The 22,068-nt window shown below is 32.5% G+C and overlaps 1 protein-coding gene across 1 annotated transcript in view; it reads left to right on the top strand.

The window, feature by feature from the left end:
- Window positions 1–22,068, top strand: part of LOC143187491 (uncharacterized) — a 183,985-nt gene that overhangs the window by 2,915 nt on the left and 159,002 nt on the right. The window contains exon 2 of the mRNA XM_076391703.1: window positions 3,996–4,551. Coding sequence (XP_076247818.1) covers window positions 3,996–4,551 — 556 coding nt within the window. The remainder of the gene's footprint in view (window positions 1–3,995; window positions 4,552–22,068) is intronic.

The following is a 22,068-nucleotide window of genomic DNA, read 5'->3' as shown; positions in this document are numbered from 1 at the left end:
GTTACATGTGTAACTCCATCAAGTCTCTGTTTCACGACGATAGAATACAACAAAATATGTGTTCGACTACCAATTCGAATATGGTGACACAAGTTGGTAATTAGTTTATAGCTAGTCAGACACGAATGTGCAATGTTTGTTAATTTCCCTTCTCAGTGTTTCCTTTTGAGATTTTTAAATAAAATGTATTGAATTAGTAAACTGAAAAATAAAATTCATAAATTTTTTTGAGGTTAAGATGTGCTCACTCAAATTCTAACTATTTTTTAGTTTTTCATTATTTTCACGCGATATTGTTTGAAGTAGCGATTTTCGAGGGAGTGGTCGTACAATCACGACAAAATATTCTTAAATCGGAAATAAATACATATACACGTACCTTGAACTATGCATAAAAGTAAAACATACGGAACACAACGGAACATTTCAGGACCGTGGGCACGCTATACTCTTCTTTTTTCATATTTTTTTTCTTTATCTATTTATGCTTTAGACGCAAATAATTTCCACCAATCAGCAATCATCAGCACCTTGTCTGATCACTTCCTTAAGGATCACTTACTTTTAATAGTTTTCAGTGTATTAATAAAGTAGTAAGACATTTACATTAAGATTCAAATTGTAATAGGAGTTAAAATAAATAGGAATTGAATAGGAATGAAATATTCATTTAATTTTGTGTAGAGTCAAATAACCACAAAAGAAATTGTATGTATCTCCAAATTAAGAGAGAATTTTGAACATTTTGAGATGTTCTTTTTTTAAAATTTTAAATTTCCAGGTATTTCATAGAAAATAAATTTGTAAAGTTATAGAAATATGATGAAAGGTATAACGCCAATGAAACATATGCGTGCACGAATATTGATTCGATAGTGCGTAAGCATTGTTCAAATATTAGTATTCTATTTTTAATCAATAATAAGTAGGAACATTTCCATCTCGACTCCAAATACAACAGCCGTTTCGTAGAAATATTAAAGCACATTTTTAGATCAGAGAGTATTTTCATAAACTTTTCGATATAGTCAGATATTACGAGAATATTTTTTAAAGATAAATGTTTAATATTTGCGCAGTTATAAACAGGAATATATAGTGACAAGACTACGATCCGTTTCTATTTACCGTTTGAAAATGTGACGTACTGCAAGACAAAGGATAATCAATATTGAAACACAATCAATTAAATACCGAATGTTACAACATGAACGACGTAATACAACGTCAATACTGTAGTGTAGTACTACGTCAATATTCAATGAATATTAAAAGTTCGAATTAGTGCATTTAAGCATGAATTTGTGGTTTTAAGGTGAAACGACGTAGGTCATATATTCCTGTTTCTGAGATATCGACGTACAAAGCTTTAAATCTTAATTCTGTATTGACCTGCACCTTATTGTAAGGTCGTTCTTAAAGGGAAAAGGTACCTTTAGTACAATTTGTTTTGGTTAAAAAGATCAATTATATCTTGAAAATTTCACTTAAGTCATAAATTTACGTTTTTGAAAATCTAACTTATGTCGTTATATTTTATAATCACAAAAATTGTTCACTTTTCATTTCTCAAAAGTAAGTGTAATTTAGTTTTACAGTAATAAACATTTATTATTACCCTAAAATATCATTTCTGAAGTAAGAAAAAGATTTTCTTGAGTACATATCATTTTAAATGTATTCGAAGCAAGAAAATTCAAGTCTCATTATAGATGAAAGTATAAGAGTAGGAACAGAGTGTATACTACTGTACATACGTACACCTAGCTCAGATGAATCTGGTCGCATCGATACTATCTATCTCTTTCTTACACGGGAACTATTGAATAAGGGGGAGAGAGAGAGAGAGAGAGAGAGCAAATGCGATGCAGCCAGAATCGTTTGAGTTGGCCGTACATGTAGGTGCAGTTCCCAGGGTAAATGATTCAAGCTTGCAATTGCAACCGTGTTTCTACAATTTTCGATGATATAATGAACATTGAAAAGGCTAATCGCGTGATAGAAATAATTTTTTTCTGAAAATGATTTATAGAGGAAATAGGAGAAACGTGAAACAGTTAAGGTTTAATGACATACTAAAATAACAAAAACAAACTCATTTTTTAGTACAATGTATTATATACGTCTGCCTTCTAAATTTTACAAATGGTATAAAACTTTTGAATGTTGATGAAAAACTAGTTTAAAAAATTTGTTTCTATAATTCTTTCACTCTGTCTTATTAGCGGAATAAAGTCAAACCTATACAGGGCTAAAGTGAAAAGTAAGTAATTAAATAAGTAATTCAGAAGAAATCAGATCAATATCTGATAACACAAAAATAAATCAGAAAGCTGAATTCTTGCATATTCTTGCAGCATAATAAAATTAATTAAATATACTTTCATATAACCTAAATGGTAATCTAAAAGAATAATATCTATAGAAGGAAGATATTACTTATCTGACTTGAAAAATAACAAGTTTATGCAGAAAATATTGAAAATGCAAATAATAACTCTAAATACTGCAGTTAACTAAGAAGCAATATTTCATTTTACTCGCCATTTCACTTTGATCCTATTTTACTTACAAGAATTGTTATAATTAATTTGGTTATTATTCCCATAATATTAGGTTTAGATTCTATTCGATTCTGTTGAAATACGAATCTCAATATTCGTCTGATGAAAATTCAGTATTCTTTATCCACTGAAATGTTCGTCAAAATTTATGGGATAAAACTTATCGTATTATATGTATAACCGGACATCTCGTTTGCAGTATGCGGGTATTCGTATGGATTCGAGCACATTGAAATAGCGTATAATACCAAAGCAATATGGCATTATACTGTTAATAATGCGAAACCACTGTGTTATAATAATCCGTTGAAACGTAAAGCTTTCCCCCTGTTAGTTGTATTATTCTATTCGCCGTGATTGACGAGTCTATTAAGCTGGTATAGTGAATGCTTCGTTGGAAATCAACGAGTTCTGTTTTGTAACGTTTGTAATAACGAAACATCAAACTGCGGTAAATGTCATCTCTGTACCTACAGTGTACGATGATAATATCGATATCTGTGAAACAGTTAATATATATTGCAGTATTTTCATGGTTACAACAGAGAATATAGATTCAATTTTTATCCAGAACATTACACTATAGTGCAATGATTCGATATTTACGAAATTATAAGATTGTAGACAAAGTGCGAGGAACCAGCTACCTAACTTCAGTATTTTTTCCTTCAAGAGCTTTATATTTCAAATTTTTGAGTTTCCTTAAAACTTCATAGACAAGTTTTAGTTCTTTTCTAAATTGATGTCAGATTAAATAGATAGATAAGTTGTATAGCGTAACGGTACCCATGATTTTTTGGACTACTTCAAATAACATGACAGAAAGCGTTGATATATGATATTAATTGGTATTTTGCCGTCAATAAGTTGCAATAACTCAGATTTCCTAAATGTTTTTTCGGATGATGTTCTTTATGAGCGTGAGGTCAAATCTAGTAAGCTGGACATTAGTATCACTTCGCATTATTCAAACTAATATATTTCCCCAACTAATGGTCTTTCGGAAAAATAGCTGAACACTTTTTTATAAGTGTTTAAATATTAAAAAATATATGGTTCCATTAAAAGAGATTAAGGTGTCTCATTTTTTTTTAATATAAAAATATATTTCAGAAAACCTGAATTATTGCAATTTATTGATGACAAAATACCAATTAATTTCATGTATCAACTTTTTCTGTCAAATTATTTGAAGCGGTCCAAGAATCATGGATACCGTTACGCTGTGCGCATTGTATATAATGTATACATAGACATTAAGTAGGTAATGAGTTATTAAACATCTTTATAAATGCCAGAGAAACGAGAGCGTAGGCAGACGGTAACCAATCGAAAAGACACTTTAAGTAAACTTATTTACGCATATATATTCGAACAAGAATTTTGTATCATTTATTTCCATTACTAATGCATAACGCTTTTGACTTCCAGGTGACTGATTCGAAGGATCTTCAAGTGCCATTCAGCAGTGCAGCTTCTCTTGGTTACGGGCTTCATCATATGCTCCACTTACCACCGCAGTTTTTACACCCTTTGGATCACCGCTTACCATTTGGCGGGTTTAGGCCTCTCGGCCCATCGGCCTTTGCTCCGCCAAGCAAGTGTCTGAAAGTAGAAACCGGAAACGGTTCCGTAACCGGTTCTGGATTACCCAGTATCGGTTCCCTGTCGAGTATGTCGAATATGTTTTCGCCGTCGTCGTTGTCCTCCGCCGGCGGAAGCGCCGTTGTGTCTGTGGCTGGAGCGGCGGCGGCTGCTGGCATCGGAAGCGTCGGAGGTAACGCGAGTTCCTCGACGCAAGACGTCGCACCTCAGAGCCCTGCCGGTTCTACTAGCCGATCGCCCCCTGGGATTGGGACCGGGACCGGAACTGGATCAGTTCCTAATCGCAGCACTCCTCCCGAGGAAGAGGATCGCGACGCTAATGCTACGCCTGGCTCCGAGAACACCGAGCGTTCCACGCCGGAAGAGGGACGCCCTTATCGACGTAAGTCTCAACATTCTTCACACTTTATGCATTGTGTTTCATATTTATTGCCTATCTACCTTTACGAAGGTACTGTTACAAATTTTATTGTATGTTCTGAGAAATCTCGAGTGACAAGTGTAATAATTGTTTGAAATTATCTAGAGTAGGATAGGATACATTCCACCGATTTCATTGGTATTCGAATATGTTGTCAAGGTTAAGGTCGTGACACATTTTTTTCCTGCAGATATAATCGACGTTTTCGAAATATAGTTTTCAAGATGTAGGGAACTTTAAGAAGGTATTCTGGTATAGACGCTTATTTTTAAAGTTTGTTTAGGAACATTTTTTAAGAAATCATAAGAAGACTGTTTTATACTGTGTTTTTGCGTATGTATTTTTTTATATTTAAACTATACAAATTATTTTTATTCAAACAAAAATAATTGAAATTGTAGGAGCTACGTGTTCTCGTGCAGCGTTTCTATCAACATTACTGGTTGACATGATTCAGCTGTTTTGCTGGTCCGCAATAAATGAGTAAATAAGGATCTTCATTAGCATGGATACGATTTTGGTGTGAACCCAATTTTTCAAAAATTTTAATTGTTTTTAATTTCTTTTACATGCTAAAAGCGATAAAGTGGCTGAAAAATTTGAAACTCAAACCTTGCAGTGCCGCCATCTTTTCATTTCTAAGATTTTTACGTCATTTTATTTCACATCATAACTGCATCCATACTATTGTAGATTCTTATTTACTCGTTTCTTTCAGATGAACAAAACAACTGCAATCATGTCAACCAGTGACGTTGTGCAAGGACACGTACTTCGTATAATTTTGATTTTTCTTGCTCGAAAAAAAATAATTTATATACTTTAAATACTTATTACTAAATGCATACGCAAAATCTCAGTACAAAGCAGTCTACTGATTTCTTAAAAAAGAAATTCTCTGAGAAGCCTTGAAAAATGAGTGTCTAGATCAAAGTAATACCCTTGTAACACTATATGTATTTAATACGATGTACTTTTTTAGGGTTTCAGTTATGCTTGGATTTCATGATTTATAAGAAAATTCTTACGTTGTGTGTTAAACTTTATTGTACATCATTAGATTTGTGCTGAGCAGCATAGTTCTCAGGTATACTTGATAGACAAATTAGATGCCACTCTGCTTGCAATCTTGCCTGAATTCAATTTGCAGGGTAATTTTCTTGCTAGTTGAAAAAACTCAAAATGTTTATGTGTGTTATGTAGGAAAATTTAAACAGCTCTTGATTGTTCTTAACCTCAACCCCCTACTCGTTGGAAAGAACATATGTTTTTCCATGGGTTATTGGGACCCCGAAATAAAAATCCGAGTTGAATGGCACGATAAGGTAGGGGACACGACCAAGGAAGTTGAGGGGGTCAGAAAGCAAAGACGATATTATTCAATAAGGAGTCGTCAAGACGTTCAGACCATTCGTGTATTCGTTAATTTTTAAGTTAGAGATCAATTTATTCCTACATTTATAAACATGAAACATAGTACACTTTTCTATCTCTTAATCATCTCTGTTTGTTGACTCTCTTACATTAGACAGTTAGAGTTTCGTTATCTACTTAACAGTTTAATGTGGTTGCGATTTCTTTTGCGCGAACATGTATCCATGACCCGTGTTAGTTTTCCATCAATATTCTGAATGTGACTATTATAATAGAAATCACAGTATCAGTCTTAATGGATTGCAGTTACATGATGTATACTGACCTCTATGATAATCCACACACAAGAAGAACGTTTAAGATGATACGTATAAGAAACACCGCTACATACAGTACTCAATATTACAGATACAACCTAGCAGCTTATAACTTAACGTTAAAATCGGCATCTCCAATGGTCTTATTGTTACTCTTTCCTGAAACAAATCATACAAAACTTATGTCTAGAATTATTATCTGCTGATTAATATATTTCATTTTTCTAGTGTTCCGAAATTAAGAAATATAGAAATGTATTTGTGTTACATAACATACCATGTAATAATGTACATACATGTATTTTATGTACAGTTTTTATTGTATATTGTAAAAAATGTCTAAATTAATCTTCTTCAGTTCTGACATAAAAATCCTAAGATAATTTTGGACATCAAGTTCTGAAGAAGTATTTATGACTTTATGAATTCTTCGATTCCATTTTAAAGATATATATTCTTGATATTATGATACGTAGGTACATGTTCTGTACTGGTTTATATTCCATATAAAAAAATGTAGTGTGAGTTTCTAGTAAGTACAAGTATTTAGCTTACGAGTATCGATTTATTTCTTATAGTTCTTCATATCACGTATAAAATTATGTACAAGAATCTACCATGTTTAATTAAGAAACTGAAGAGATTGAACGAGATTTTGAATATGTGCTGCTTTGTATATGCATAGGTACTTACGTACAATACATCTGTCTAGTACACTTGGTAATTTAGTCTGAAAGTTTTTTAAAAAAAACGGAACTTTTTACATGAAAACGAAAAATGAAACACAATGAATTATATTTATAATTAATCATTTCTAAGATTTTTTTACTTCCTTTTAATTACTTTACATAATCTTTTAGGCAGTTGATTAATTTCACAGTGAACGATGGATTTCGGTTTTGAAACAATGAAGTCGTCAATACATTTTTGCATGCCTTCCGTTTTAATAAGATGTTTCTCCATTAAGATTGCTCTAATGGTAAAAACAAACAATAGTTTAGTAAAATCAGAAGTTGCTTATAGAAAAGGCTTATGCCGGTTATAAATACAATTTCTTATACTAAAGTATAAAATGGTCTATTAAGTTGATTCCAATCTAGTACGCAGACTAATACTTTTTCATCTTCATTCACGCACTGAACCTTTTTTTTTTTTATATATGTTTGTTTAATGTCGCTTCAACATCGAGGTTATTAGCGACTTGTAACTTGTTGGTCAGTTAGGTTTGGGTGGTTTGGTGCTGTGATTTCATGGTAGGTGGTTGATCTATATCTTCATAAACTGTTGAGGATCCCGATGTTTTCACAAAAGATTAATAATGCTTCTTGGTACGTTATTGACTTTGTTCGTCGGCGAGGTTGTCCCTGATGTTTAATCTTCTTCTTGTCTGACTATATTTCCGCACTGAACTTGATGATGATAACGTCATACATTTAACTTTTCACTTGATGAATGGTTACAAGTCGAGAAAAAATTCAAATGCTTCCATTGTGGCTTGACTACATGAGTTAAATTCTTGTGGTTTGAACATTTAGGTGAATGAGGACTTATTATTCAGATCAAAATTGGCGATTTTAAACCTTTTAAATCACATTGCACATCAATTTTTGCCTAGAATATTGGCCGTGTATAGAAAAAAAGTGAATATTTTCGCTCTGTAACAATTTTGTCCACATTACATTGCACGAGTGCGTTACATTCTACTGGATAGTTTTTATTGATTGCTATATTTAAATTCACTAAAAACTATAGGTACGTTTGTTAACAAATACAATTTCTTATCCTCCAAATGAATTACAGAATTGTTGCAAGTGCTTACAGTAATAACTTAAAACAGAAACAAATCTATAACACCCTATAGTGTCATCAATTTACGAGCGATGGAAATTTTTGCATACCCTTAACAACTCTGTTTTTTATTTGCGATTAAGTATATTCATAGAAGATGAAATTATTCAAGAAATGTACTACATACATTTCGAAGTTATACAAATTACCTATAGATATCTGACTGATGAGTCAGTACTAACTTGTAAGATGGAGAAATATTGTAAGGTTTGTTGCGTTAAGCATAACGCAACAACGTTGCGTTGCTTTACTTGAAATTCCGTAGTATCGTAAAATTGATAGATATCGACAACACAAGTTACGTCCTACAAATTTCATATATTTTAAAAAAACATAAAGAAACAATAATGAAACTTTTTTCAAAGTGCCCAGGTGTATGTGTTCTCTTAACAAATGCTGTGTATATAAAGAACAGCTGAAACATATATATAGGAATTTACAGAAGAGAAACCGCGGAGATTTGTATGCTTAATCTACCTAAGTCGTTTATTTGAATTCTCAGGGGCGTAACAGCTGTGCCGCGTCTGAAAACTCGTGCGGGGTTTGGTTCCATGTATTTGCTTATTTTTCGGTACGGCCTTAATTACTGAAAGATAGAGCTATTCATTTTTCTGGGCCATGATTTCGTGGCTAGCTCTTTTCGCATTTCTTTCTTGAGCTTAATGTATCTTCAGCATTTTGTATTTCCTCTCCTGTATAGTACTCTTCTCTTTTACCCTTCAAGAATAGTTGTTTCAGCTAACATAACTGTTAGCTGTACATTCTGTCGTGTTAAAGTCGAAAAAATATGTAGTGCTTGAGATTTAACTATTTCCTTCCATCTCTGTGTCTTTCTAATACTCTTTCTCTGTCCTTTTACTCTGCCTAATTTTCTTTTGATTATGAAATGGGAAAAGAAAGGGTTGGAAAAAGAAAAAAACGCATGTTACTTTCATATTTTAAATGCCTCATACCAAGATAACGACCTTGGTCCTTTGAACCCTATGTCTAACTGTGATGCTAATTAGTCGATACACATTTGTTTTGTTACGGGAAATTCTAGAAAAGAATGTTTTCTAATTACGTGAAATTCTGTTTGTCTAGTTTCATATCGAGAATTTCTTTAATTTATGGAAATTCGTATTATGTAAACCTTTCTTGTGTTTACTTTTTCCTATAGTTTTTACCGATGTTATGGTCATAGTTTTTAATATACACATGCATATTTGTATATTACAAATACAAAAATTTAAGAAGAAAATTAAGTTTTAATATTTTAGTTTGCCAGCAGAAAAACAAACTTCAACGAGTTAAACTGTATCGTTTATAAAATAAAGTTTACATCTTAATTAAGCATCACAGAATGTATAATTAATGAAATAGCAATTGTTTTATAGTTAATGTTTTTGTAAGAGTTTTGCGTTGCATCGACATCTAAATGAATTTGGTTCTATTAAATAATTAATTGTATTTTTTATACGTTGTTATGAAGTTGGATCTGTTTCTGGGTTGATTCCATGTTTTTGTCTTTGGATTTCAAATTTTCTGCATTCATATATGATGGATCGTTATAGGCTTTTGATAACTATTACAGTAGGGTGGTTCCGGTTTCTTTAGTACATATTCATGTGTAGTTTTGGAGTGTCCTGTCCTTAACCTGCTTTCTCTTTCTTATTGAGTTCAGTATTTGGGGTTTCATGGATTTTTGTCTTGTGTGATGTGATCCATGTTTGGTTCCATTCTTCCTTGACATAGCTTTTTTCATGTTTCATATGTTCTTGGTAGGGTATAGGGACCAGGGAAATTAATGGAAGTGTTGCTTTTTTGTTTTCCGTTATTCCTTGGTGTAATAGTGTAATTAAATACTACAAAATATTGAAATAAGATAGAAATTTCCACTTCTATTCTAAGTAACAAGAAGAAAAATCACGTATTTTACTAATAGTCAGATGTTTGATGTCTCACCTTTTTCTTATGTATGAATAAAGTAACTTCTCATAAAATCGTTATGTTCTTGAATTGCAAAATTCTTTACATTGAGGACTTTATATTTTTCTTCTGGGATAGTTAACAATTCTGTATATGCTTTATTTGGATTTTTTCTTTTCTTTCTGTGTAAATGGTGTTGAGATTGCTCCACCAACAGTCATTGTAGGAACTTCGACAAAAAATAAACCCAGGCTTGTCATATACTAATATTTGCAGTGCATTTTATGGTAACGAATGCAGATAGTCTTTGTTTGGTTTTAGTATAGAGCGGACATTTCGTGTTTTTCAACAAATAGTTACAACAAATTTTCAAGGCTATTTTCTAAACACATTTTGAATTTTATAATGTTTGTGATTTGACATTTCTGTAGTTCCCGTTTTCACATACAAAATGTGCTATATGAATATGAAAGTTGTAATTGCGTACTGGAGTAGTGATGAAATGTGACCAGACCGTTACTGGACGCGTAAGATTTTTGATTTCGACAAAATTAATTGCGTAATGAGTATATGGAGTTGAAAAATTGCAGAGAAAATCACAAAATGATTAAACGATCAAATAATTTAATCTACCACATACCTGTAGGCTCTTGATATGTATACATACAGGTATATTTGAAATTCACCGGTAGGCGCGATCGTTTCGATCGTATAACCACTCGCCCTTTTTGGTAATTGCATTTAGAAAGGGGAAGGATGTATCAACACTTACGTGTATGTTATATGTATGTTTATAAGGATAACTGATAGAAATGCGGTAAATAATCATTTTCTGTTCTATTCGTAACTTTCTATCACTTTGTTGACATTAATATGGCAAGAAGTACTTTCTACTTTTGAATTACGGAATCTTTAGTTTATGATTAGCATTTGAATTCCCAACAGGGGAACTTAAAGGTTATGAGAGACAATTTTGAGTTCTTCGCTTCTCTGGTGCACGGTAATAAAGACTTGTCATAAACTGTGAAATTTTCAAGAGATAGGTTAACCCGTTCACGTACAATTTTCGTTCGTAATATTATCACCTTTGCTGCCGATCTGAAACGGATAACAATCGTAAACTGCCAACCGCGAAGCTCCCATTGAGCGAACATAGACATCTCACGCGATGGTGCGTGATCGGTTACTTGTGAAATATCCTCATCACGCATTACCGCGTAATCGGCAGCGAAGATATTGTAAAAAGTATACGAGCCAGGCTCGTTAAAGTATGGCAAGGGGTTAAAGGGGTCAGAAACCGACATGCGGCACGCATGTAGATGCGTCACCTGCATAGAGGAAATCCCTCATTGTTACCCTGTCACAGAGCATTTAGGCTCTACATTTATTGTTACATAGTTCATCAGAATTATTGAATCTCAGTGACACATTGTGTAATAACTGCAACTACAGATTATAAACAGTAGTCTCAGTTCAGTTTCTAACCATTTCTGAGGTTACAAGTGTTTATAACTATAAAACACTAATAAGTACAATAAAATATTCTTCGAAGAGTACTATCAGGAAATGTATCTTTCTCTCGAACGATCAGAGCAATGTTTAAAAAGACATTTTGATTCGGAAAAACATTTTAATCGTTCAGAGAAAATGTTATTCTAATAAGTTATGCAACTTTGAACTTTCAAACCATCAGCGCTTTCAAATATTTGTATATTTTAAAACACTGGTAAATTTTCAATTTCTCGAAGTTTGAAATATTGAATTTTCAAATGTTCGAAGCCTTCTAAGGAACATTTGAAATTCCAATTTTGTTAGCATTTGAATAATCTGTTTGGTCAAAGCGGTAAAAGATTTCAAGCACAGTAGGGAGAGTATGCATTTTTGTATTGAAATTTTATCCATTATACCGTAATCGCGAGACAGAGAAAAGAGAGGGCAGAGCAGAGGGGTTGGAAGAGTGAGATATGAGAACGGAAATGCAGATATTTGTCAGGAAATTGATAACTCGAATAAACTCGTCGCAAACCGTTCAAACAGTCTGCCAAGCGGGATGATTTTGCCTCTTCGTCCAAACCAAATTACATATGTTGCCAGGCGAGTGCGTGTACATGTACTCGTACGTTGCACGCACACGTGGGAAATTCATGCACGCATATCGTATCGGTCCAATATAAAATTTACGCATTACAGCGATATACTTTTCAGAGAACTGATTATGGACGAATTTTACAGTTATTTGTGCTTTTCGTTAACATCATTATAATAATCGTCTCGGAAATTCAATATTATACTGATTGCGTGCAGATTACACAGAATTTTACTATTATCAAGATGTCTTTTACATAAATTCGAGTTTAAAACAATTATAACTATACCGAAGAGTGAATTTGTTTAATGTTCAAGAAATGGAAACCAGAATTTTTGTCTTCTAAATATAAAAGCTTGAAAAGTCTCTACAAAAGCAATATGAACTAAGCATAAAGGAGATTAAAATTTCTACTAAAATGTCTTGTTATTTATAATATCTTACCTTTCTTCAACAATTTCATTTGATATGTTATTTTAGACGAATTTTATATAAACAAAATATTCCATAATCGTCACATGTGGAGTACTATTGTTGGAAACCCGGGTGAAAAACGTAAACTAATTACACTTTAATAATGTAATATATATCTGTGAACAACACCAGTTACAAGAAAATATTATGCTAATCAATCTAACAAGACGTAAATTAACTAATATTAATTTAATCGAATATTATAATAATCGAAAACATTATAAACATATTTTCAATTGATATTTTATCAACTTTCTTGGAAACCGAACGAAGTTACAAGTTCGAAAATTCCAAAAAAGTAACTATTACTGGAAATGATGCCAAATGTTTTTCCACCAAAAGATACCTACATCTTTGAGCTGTGTTATCCTAAATTTCCGTGAAGAAATATTATTAATTAAATTGCCATCTATAGAAGACTCTTTAATTCTCTAGCCCAAATAATACATCTGAAAGCAAAAAGCCGAATGGATATTAAAAATAAATATAATTTAGAAGTCTTTGACGATCTCACTTCTTTAAATGTCCAATTCTTTTATAATTACAAAAGAAAGTACGATTTTCCGTCGAAAATCCATACTTCAGCTACATATTTTGTAACAAAACCGATATTTTCTAACAAAATGGAAAAGTCGAATTCGGAGAACACCAAGGACTTCTAAATATCATTCACCATTAATATCTATTCGGCTTATGATGTCGAAGAATACGTCATCTATAGATGGCAATGTCTACTTTAGGCCCGCTGCAGGCCTTCAGTGGTTTTTGCGCGCCGCGCCGCGGCAATTCGTCGCCGTGCGTTGTAGCAACAGGAACAATTTCCAATTTTCAATTGTGGAAAACGAGGAAAGACATGCGAACGCGACAAATAGGCGGCATGCTTGCGGCAAGTTGTAACTATAAATTCACACAAAGCGGTGAAACAGGATCTGCATTTTTTTAAAAATAAGTGCCACCAAGTTGCCGCGTTTATGTTTTTCCTTGTTTCACAATTCAAAATTAGGAATGGCCTTGTTGCTACAACGCGCTGCGCCAAATTATGGCGGCGGCAAAGAACGCTCATCGGCAGGGGGCCTTAATTAATAATATTTCTTCATAAAAATTTAAGCGAATATAGCTATGATATGTAGCTTTTAGTAGAAAAACATTTCGCATTATTTCTACTGATAGTTTTTTCTTATTTCTCGAACGTGTAAGTTTCCTGTGGATTCGCAAGTGGATGTAACCTGTTAATGAAGATAGAAAAAAGATTAATTGTGATTTCCTATTTTTAATAATTAAGTTTTTTAGTTTTTCTATAAGAAATACTATGCGACGAACAGAATTTTCGCAAAAGTGATGTTACTGTAGTTTAAATTAATCCTTTTGGGAACATTTATGTACTTACTAGAAATTTTTGTAACATTATAATCTGTGGTATGGTTTTCGTAATAGGATTAGTCAGTTTAAACAACATAGCAACTTACCAAGATGACAGACATATACTTTGTCTAATTCTACTAATAAATTATTTAGACGCGGAAATAATTATTTAGCTTGAACTATATCCGACTACAATATGGCACATTCTGCAATTGTGGAATAATATTCCAATAACATTGGCGTCAAAAATACTTAGGATTTGACTTTAATCAATAATCTGGTAAAATAGAGCTTTTGAGTAACATCAATTTCGTTTGTACTCTGTGAATTTTATTAAATAATGAATATGTATATAAGTTCTATTCACTGAAGCTCTGTATCTTCTTTTTTTAATGTACGATTAACCCAATATGTAATAAGTACGTGAATATAGTTTGCACATTTCGTGCAAACACGGTTTCTACTAGACCAGTCATGTACGTAATTCGTGATTATTTGTGTGAAAAAAGGAAAATAACGAACACTCGAATTTTATTTTATAGTTTTGTTATTACACATTAATTTCCATTTTGTTGTTACGCGTTGGTATTGAAAAACGTGACACGATTTAATTTGGTATCAAGTTCAGCGAAATTTTCGTGTAGCGTGAGTAAAATTCGTTAACAGAGACATGTGAAAACAATGTCTCTGTTACTTACAAATGTTATTGATTGTATTTGATTAAATATGGGTGAACGATTAATGGCTATATTTGCATTCTTTTCTTTCAGTAATTATTTTATAACTCATTTGCTGAAATAATGACAATTTATTCAATTACACAGTGTTTTTCAAAGCAAATCAGAATAACTGTCCTTTTTTAAAAGGTATAGTCTTCTACAGTCATTTTAAACAGAATTTACTGAACATACTTCTTTTAATTACTTCTTTTTATAATTTATATTTTACATTGCTTTGTTGAAAGAAAAGACGATCTCGCTAGGCGAGATCGAAGGCAACGCAATGAATATAGGTGAGAAATTGAATCCCATCGTTGATAAATCTGTATAGCATACAGACAGTATTATTCTTCCATGAATGAATCTGTACACTTAAGATAAGTAAAACCGAAATAAAAACTTGCATGGTTTTGGTACTAAAAAAATATTTTGGTAGTAGGTCCCTGTTGTAGAAGTTGAACAAGTAGATAAAAAATGTACGAAAAGTAGTATCTATTGTATGAATAAATAGAAAAGCAATTTTTCTGATTATGTGTTCATTAATTTAAATCGAGAAGAATCAGGTATAACGCGGAAGTGGTGAAGCGTAGTTGAAATTGTTTTCATGGCACGTTTACATGGGACGCCTAATGGCCTTCTCACGCAGCCACCGTAAAATAGAGAAATCATTGTAAAAGGTCCGAACGACGTGCACCCTTCCGTCCATTTCTCGAGACAGGGGAAGAGGGTCGAAAAATTTGATTACCAAATAATTCGTAGAACGTGATAGTAAATCGCGGCATGGCTCGTCGTTCATTCTAAGAATACAAATGAGGGTAAGTGGTTGCTACCCGCAGAGCGTTGATGAAACCGACGGACAGCTGGACGAAGGTGTCCACAACCTTTCTGTCGCATCAAATCAAATTTGAATATGTATGTAGCAGAAACTTTTACGTATGTGAAAAATTTCTTAATATTACTGTATAAAATAGTTTATATATACATGTATATATAAATTATAATTTAACGATAGTCAAGATATCATTTCATGTATCATAATTCATCATAATATTATAATCACAATATTAGTGAAATTATGTTGATGAAATTTTTTATAATACGAATATTTTTAGTTATGTCTGTCTTAGGGTCTTCTTCGATAAAATACAGAAATATACCTAATAAAAGATATTATTTGTTAACACGACATGCTTTGTATTATTTATAGACCTAATATTTATATAGTATTTGCAAACGTGATTATATAATATTAGGACAAATGTAATTCATAGATATGTACAATATAATGAAAACAAATGAAAAGGTGTTAGCTTTCCAGTTAGTAGTTTTAATTTGATAAAATTAAAATCAATATTAATTTACCATAGCTCCGGAAATTTTGAAGATAATGTAATGAAATTTAGAGGGTATATTTAAAGTGGAATAGAAAATCCATTTATACATTTTGCGCAAAAAGGGCCCCAGGTTTCTAAAATTATTTTTAGGTTAAATAGCATTTACGATTGAAGAGTAGAAATAAGAAAGGTTGTAAGTGCCATTAAAAAAAAACTTTTTTTTTTCTTTTCATAAAAGCAATGTATACATGAAGACTAATATCAGTAAGTTGTTTTCCTCGCAACTTTAATTTTGGGACTTACGGTCTTTTTTATCTCCATCCTTCAATTATAAAAATTGTTACTTTCTATTTAAAAGTTTCCCTTCTATTTAGGAGAAGGATTTCATCTCTTTGTCACGACTCAATTGAAATCGGCCAAAAGAATAAAAAACTAGAGAGTCCAAGATTTCATTTAATTGTTGTCTCAATAGTTTTACATGAATTGTAACAAATTCATAAAGTTTCGCATTTTATCAACTTTTCAGTACTATTCAAGCGATTAAACAAATTTGTACAGTAGTACGTTATGATTCGTCATTATTTTCAGAACATTACGTTGTTTAGTAAGATCGTTCAAGTAATTGGTATACATATAAATGCCGTTGTACAGAATTTTAAGTGCTACAATATTTCATTGTATGTACAAGATAAGTATTATAACGTACTTTATATTTATTTATACAAATTAAACTAAGATCATTTGTACTATGATAAAAAATTCTGAATTTTAAAGAATTGAATTCATAAAGTACTGTTTTGTTAGCAAAGGATAAGTCAGTATAAAGATGTACACATTGCTGAATAAAGTTATTTTAATTTAAAAATCCAAGCAGTTCTATTTAACACGTTCGCTGCCGCCGACTCCGATCTCCAGTTGCTAACCGACTCCGATCGGAATCGTCAGCAGCGAATGTGTTAATCTTCAGAAACGACAAAACTTTCTTGATTACTTAGTAATTTACTGTAATAATTTATGTATAGTATTTAATATCTCAACCGAAATAATGATTGAAATCAAAATATGGTTGGTTTGTGGAATGCAGGTTTTAGTGCAGCATTTGTCAAAAAAATTGGTTTCGCGTTTATTATAGCGCGTAGGACGACAGGCGTTTGACAGAGAAAGGTTGGAGACAAGGGTAGTTGACGATAGGGGCGTCATGGTTCTGACCTATATTACGAGCCAAATTTTTAATTGCATTTTTTCAATCGTCAAAGAGAGACAAGGGGTGCCTTATGGGCTATAGCAATCCCATGCCCGACCATTGTCCTCCTGTTCGTTGCATTCGATGAGAGAGTATGACAACGAATGGCAACATTGCAGACGATGCAGCCAGTTACCAATCACTCTTGTTGGACAATAAAGCGAGACCATGGAAAAAAATTCCCGTTAAAAGTATCCCATTTCATATACGTCTAACAACCGAGCGGAGTGCACGACATTGTGTAAAACTCTTTTGCCCAAAAACATATTAATTATGGAATATTTCTTTGTAAAAATAATTTTTTCGAAAAGTAACGTTACTTTCTGTCGTCCTTTTTGGGAAAAAATCTTCTTCAAACGTTTAATCTATTTGATTTTTGTGATTAATGATCGGTACATATACCTACGAAAATACAATTTATACTAATAACAGTACGTATATCTATGGATATGTAAGTGCAATTAACGCGTTGTACCCACCTGTCTGTCTGCAAAACATTAAATATCTACGTTAAACGGTTTTTATCTGCTTCGTTCAGAGAGCTTTTCTGTTCCTTAATTTGGGTTAAAGAATAGTAACGAAGAAGCAAAATATTGAATGTTTCGGAATAAACCAGTCAGATTGTGGATGAGCAGAAGCCGGTCGAATACCAGTCATTTGTAACTCAATAATTCTACTTCGTTTGTAATCCGGTAATCTATACTGCAGCTCGTTATTCACGCATCGTAATGAGTTTCGCGTTACTCGCCTTTTCTCGCTACGAGCAGCTGGAAAGTTCCTCGTAATGAGTTGTCGATATTTGGTTATGGATATTTGCCGTAATGGTAATAGGGAAAACATACCAAACTCAGTCTTTCGATTAAAAGAAAAGATCCAATGTCGATTTTGCCACAACTACATCATATAATTCTATAGTTTCATCATTCATTAGAATAGGTACATGATTCTAATAAGATTTTTTTATTTCAGCTTATGCAACAGCAATATAGAAATCAAAAATTTTTCATAATTTTAAATAATAATTAGACATAGGTATGCTCCTATTTATGTCAATCGATTGTAGTTGTAAAAATCTTCAGTTTCTCTTAACATGAACGTCCTTATATTTCGAGGGGAAATCACTGAGATGGCTAGAAATAAAGGCTATTTCCGACACTATTTTTCGGGCAAGCTTTTTTTGAAAAATCCTTAATGCTGTGCTACATTTCTTGAACTACTTTTTCTACAAATTTCGTAGGATAATATTAATTATTGTAGGCATAGTAGGAACCAGCGTGAAGATTTTCCAAAAATTTGTTGAAAAAGGGCGGTCGTGCATCTCTTCACTGCAAGTTTTCAAAGGAAAAATCATTCCATTTTCTTAAACTGTGAAACAGTGGCTTCAGTTGTTCATACATTTGTTACAATTTGTTACAAAATGGCAGAACTTTCAAGAAAAATGTCGAAAAAGTATGAAAAGTTAGCATTTCCTTTAACATTACGTAAAAGCTAATTATTCAGCTGAAAATTTCTTATGTGCAACCGAAGAAAATAGTATTAGGAACCACCACCCAAAATTTAAAGTAAATCGGACGAAAATTAACTGAGTTATGGATCTGACCAGTTCGAAAAACATGGTTTCCAGAAAAACGCGTTTAAAGTTTCAAGCAGCAACTTGCGAACATTACGCTACATTTCATAAAACTTCTGTATCTTTGTCAGTTTTGCGAATTTTGCTTCAATAGCTTAAAGGATCATTTTTGAAACCCCAATTATTAAAAAGAAATACAAAAGATTTTTTTATTTCTTTTTTAATCTGCATAGTGGTTTTCCCCTTAAATACGTATTGGTTAACCCTCCTAATACTATGCTTGTGTGAGTCGAAACTAACTCCGACACCGACCAATACTGCGGAGTTTAATGCCACCACACGTAACCTTGATATTGCATTATCACTGCTATTTTTCAATATTCAATGTGTCTATATATACAGTGTAGACATGTACATAACAGGAGATAAGGCATAACCAACCATTTTGTTTTGCATCAAAATGCAATTAGAAATTATATAAGTATTTGTATGTCTATTCGATGGATAAAATTTTGCGTGGGAAGAGTATTAATACAGTGATAATTTCAATATGTTACTCGAATAAAATATATTAATTCTCGCGTGTTTATTTCAGAATAAAAAATAATCTAATTTAAAGAAATATATTTACTACGAAAACAATCGCACAATAAACCATATGTATAAAATAAATATCAGAATTAGATTGTAATAATTCTAAGTATTAAATTAAAAATTATTCAAATTTCTATTGCAGAATGTGCTAGGCTGTAGGACATAAGTTTTATGTAGTAGTACCAATACTCACTCCGCAGAGGGTGCATCAGAAAATGTAGGACACCTTTGAAAGGTAGATTTTAGATACGAAGACAATGAAAAAAGTTCATGTAGGGGAGACCAGGGACAAACCTAACAATTTGGATTTTTGACTCTGTAACTTCTAAGTTTCATAGAATGTTTTAAAATGTCGCACACGACAGTAAACCTAAATTATTAAACAACATAATCAAACCAGAAAACTAGCAATATAATTACACCAGTTTTTTTAAATGAACCGTTGTTGTATATTATTTGTTACTTTTATCCCTACCCCTAAGGAGGAAAGTAACACGCGATAATATGAGGTAGGGACTATGAAAACACCCTATTTAAATTTAAAAATTAATTAATAGAAATACTACTTTTGAAATGTATTTTTATTTATTTTGAAGGTAAAAATAAGTATAAATATCCATATAAATTTAACACACTTTTTCAAGAACTCAGTCCGATATCTGTCTTTCTTTTACGAATGTTGGACATTCTGTAAATATTAATTCCGTATTTAAAGATCACACTTAAGAACTTAGTAAGTCCATTGTTGTCAATTTTCTGTCATTTTTATGGCGTATAGTAGTGAGAAAGGAATACTGTTATTGTATGTCAAAGTTGAAAAGCTGAAAATGTTGAGAAGTTTCAAGATATGAATAAATATTTTCATAATGGGTATACAGACATATAAGTTGATAAGTCCATACGAAACAGGAGAATAATCTGATAAGTCAACGAGAAACTCAAAGTTATTAAAGAGTTTCTAATAATTGTATTGAAAAACGTTGACTACACTGATTGCATGACTCGTTTTTGTTATTTTGTAGCGTTCCGTTTCAAAATTCAAAACCGCTGGTCTGTAGAATTTGGGAAATGTGACTTAACAAGTTCTTTCCTTAGTAAATTTTATTCAAATAATACACACTGCAAGTTATAATAACACATATCAAAAGTTGGAAGTTACAGTCGGGACAAAAGTAACAACTTGTTACTTTTATTCCTAGTAGCGATATTTCTCATAAAGGTGTTCCACATACTAATCTAACTTATAATCATAACAACTTTCATACCTACCTATACGTTTAAGATCTACTGAATACAATACAAAGCAGGTCAAAGGTTTTTATGAAGCCAGAGCAAAAGGATACGTAATTGAAACAGACCTTACAACTTTACTTCTAATATATCATTTCAATAAAACGTTAAAATACGAAGAAAATGGAAATGATATACAAAGATGGAAGCAAAAGATTATTGGTCGATTGGTATTTGTTTTATAACGTTTGTTACATTCATCTCGTGTTACGTTTATCCCTGATCTTCTTTATATATGCTCATGTCCGAAATCCCTTAGATCCGCTGCAGACAAGCGTTTTTTTAACGCCACACTGCGTTAGAGCAACAAGGATAATTCCCAATTATCAATTGTAGAAAACAAGGAAAGACATACGAACGTGGCAACTTGGCGGCACATTTGCTGCAAGTTGTAGCGGCAAATTCACGCAAAGCAGCGAAATAGGTTCTGCGTTCTTTTGAAAATACGTAAACGTGACATGAAGTTACAGCATTCATGTCTTTCTTTGTTTTCCACAATTAAAGCTTGGGAATTGTCCTTGATGCTACAACTACTGGCCTAACTTTTCTACTGATACGTTATTTTGTTTTGCATATAGTGTGATACCCCCTTCAGGGTCCATGACCGTGTGCCGCTTATTTATTTAAAAGGCTGGGATATTTCTGGGCCTAGCAGGACCTTAAAGGAGATAGTACACCATAGAGGCAAGTAATTTAAAAGGCCGGGATATCTCTGGGCCTAGCAGGACCTTAAAGGGGGTAGTATACCGTAGAGGCAAGTGATGGATTAGAAGATCCAGTATAACTAACAGACTGTGTGTTTCCAGGAATTTGTGCGTACGTTTTCTTTTCATTACCTGCGTATGTAGAATCTACCCTGTAAAAATGCCCCAAATTCTCTGATGTAGTCTGTATTGGTATGTAAAAAGTGGTATATGACAGCATTCAGTTGACCATCGTTTTATAACGAAACCTTTTACGAGGTTATTGTGAAGTGTCATTTCAATTAGGTACTAGTTTTCGATGTGCTGTGCGTTTCACACTTCTGAATCTTGCAGTTGCTATGACGTAACAATGGCTTAAATATAACATACGTACAGTAAGTCAGTAAAGTATTTGTATACTTAGTTTTTTTTAGTAACTATTCATATGAAAATGATACCATAAAGCTGAAAAAAATCCTTGTACAAACGTTTCAATTTTTTCCCCTGATATTAAATGTTTTATATTTCATTCGGCATTTCATCAGTAAATACAATATTCCTAACACCACTGTATCAGCCCCCACCCCATCATAATATGCATGCCCACCTATAATTATGGGTAATAAACGATCGGATATTCTTCTGCTAAACATCAGTATGTCGTAAATTATCGACT

Source organism: Calliopsis andreniformis, unplaced genomic scaffold (genome assembly GCF_051401765.1).
Source record: "Calliopsis andreniformis isolate RMS-2024a unplaced genomic scaffold, iyCalAndr_principal scaffold0048, whole genome shotgun sequence".
Lineage (NCBI taxonomy): Eukaryota > Metazoa > Arthropoda > Insecta > Hymenoptera > Andrenidae > Calliopsis > Calliopsis andreniformis.
Note: the sequence above shows the minus strand (reverse complement) of the source record. Positions and strands in the feature narration are given on the sequence as shown.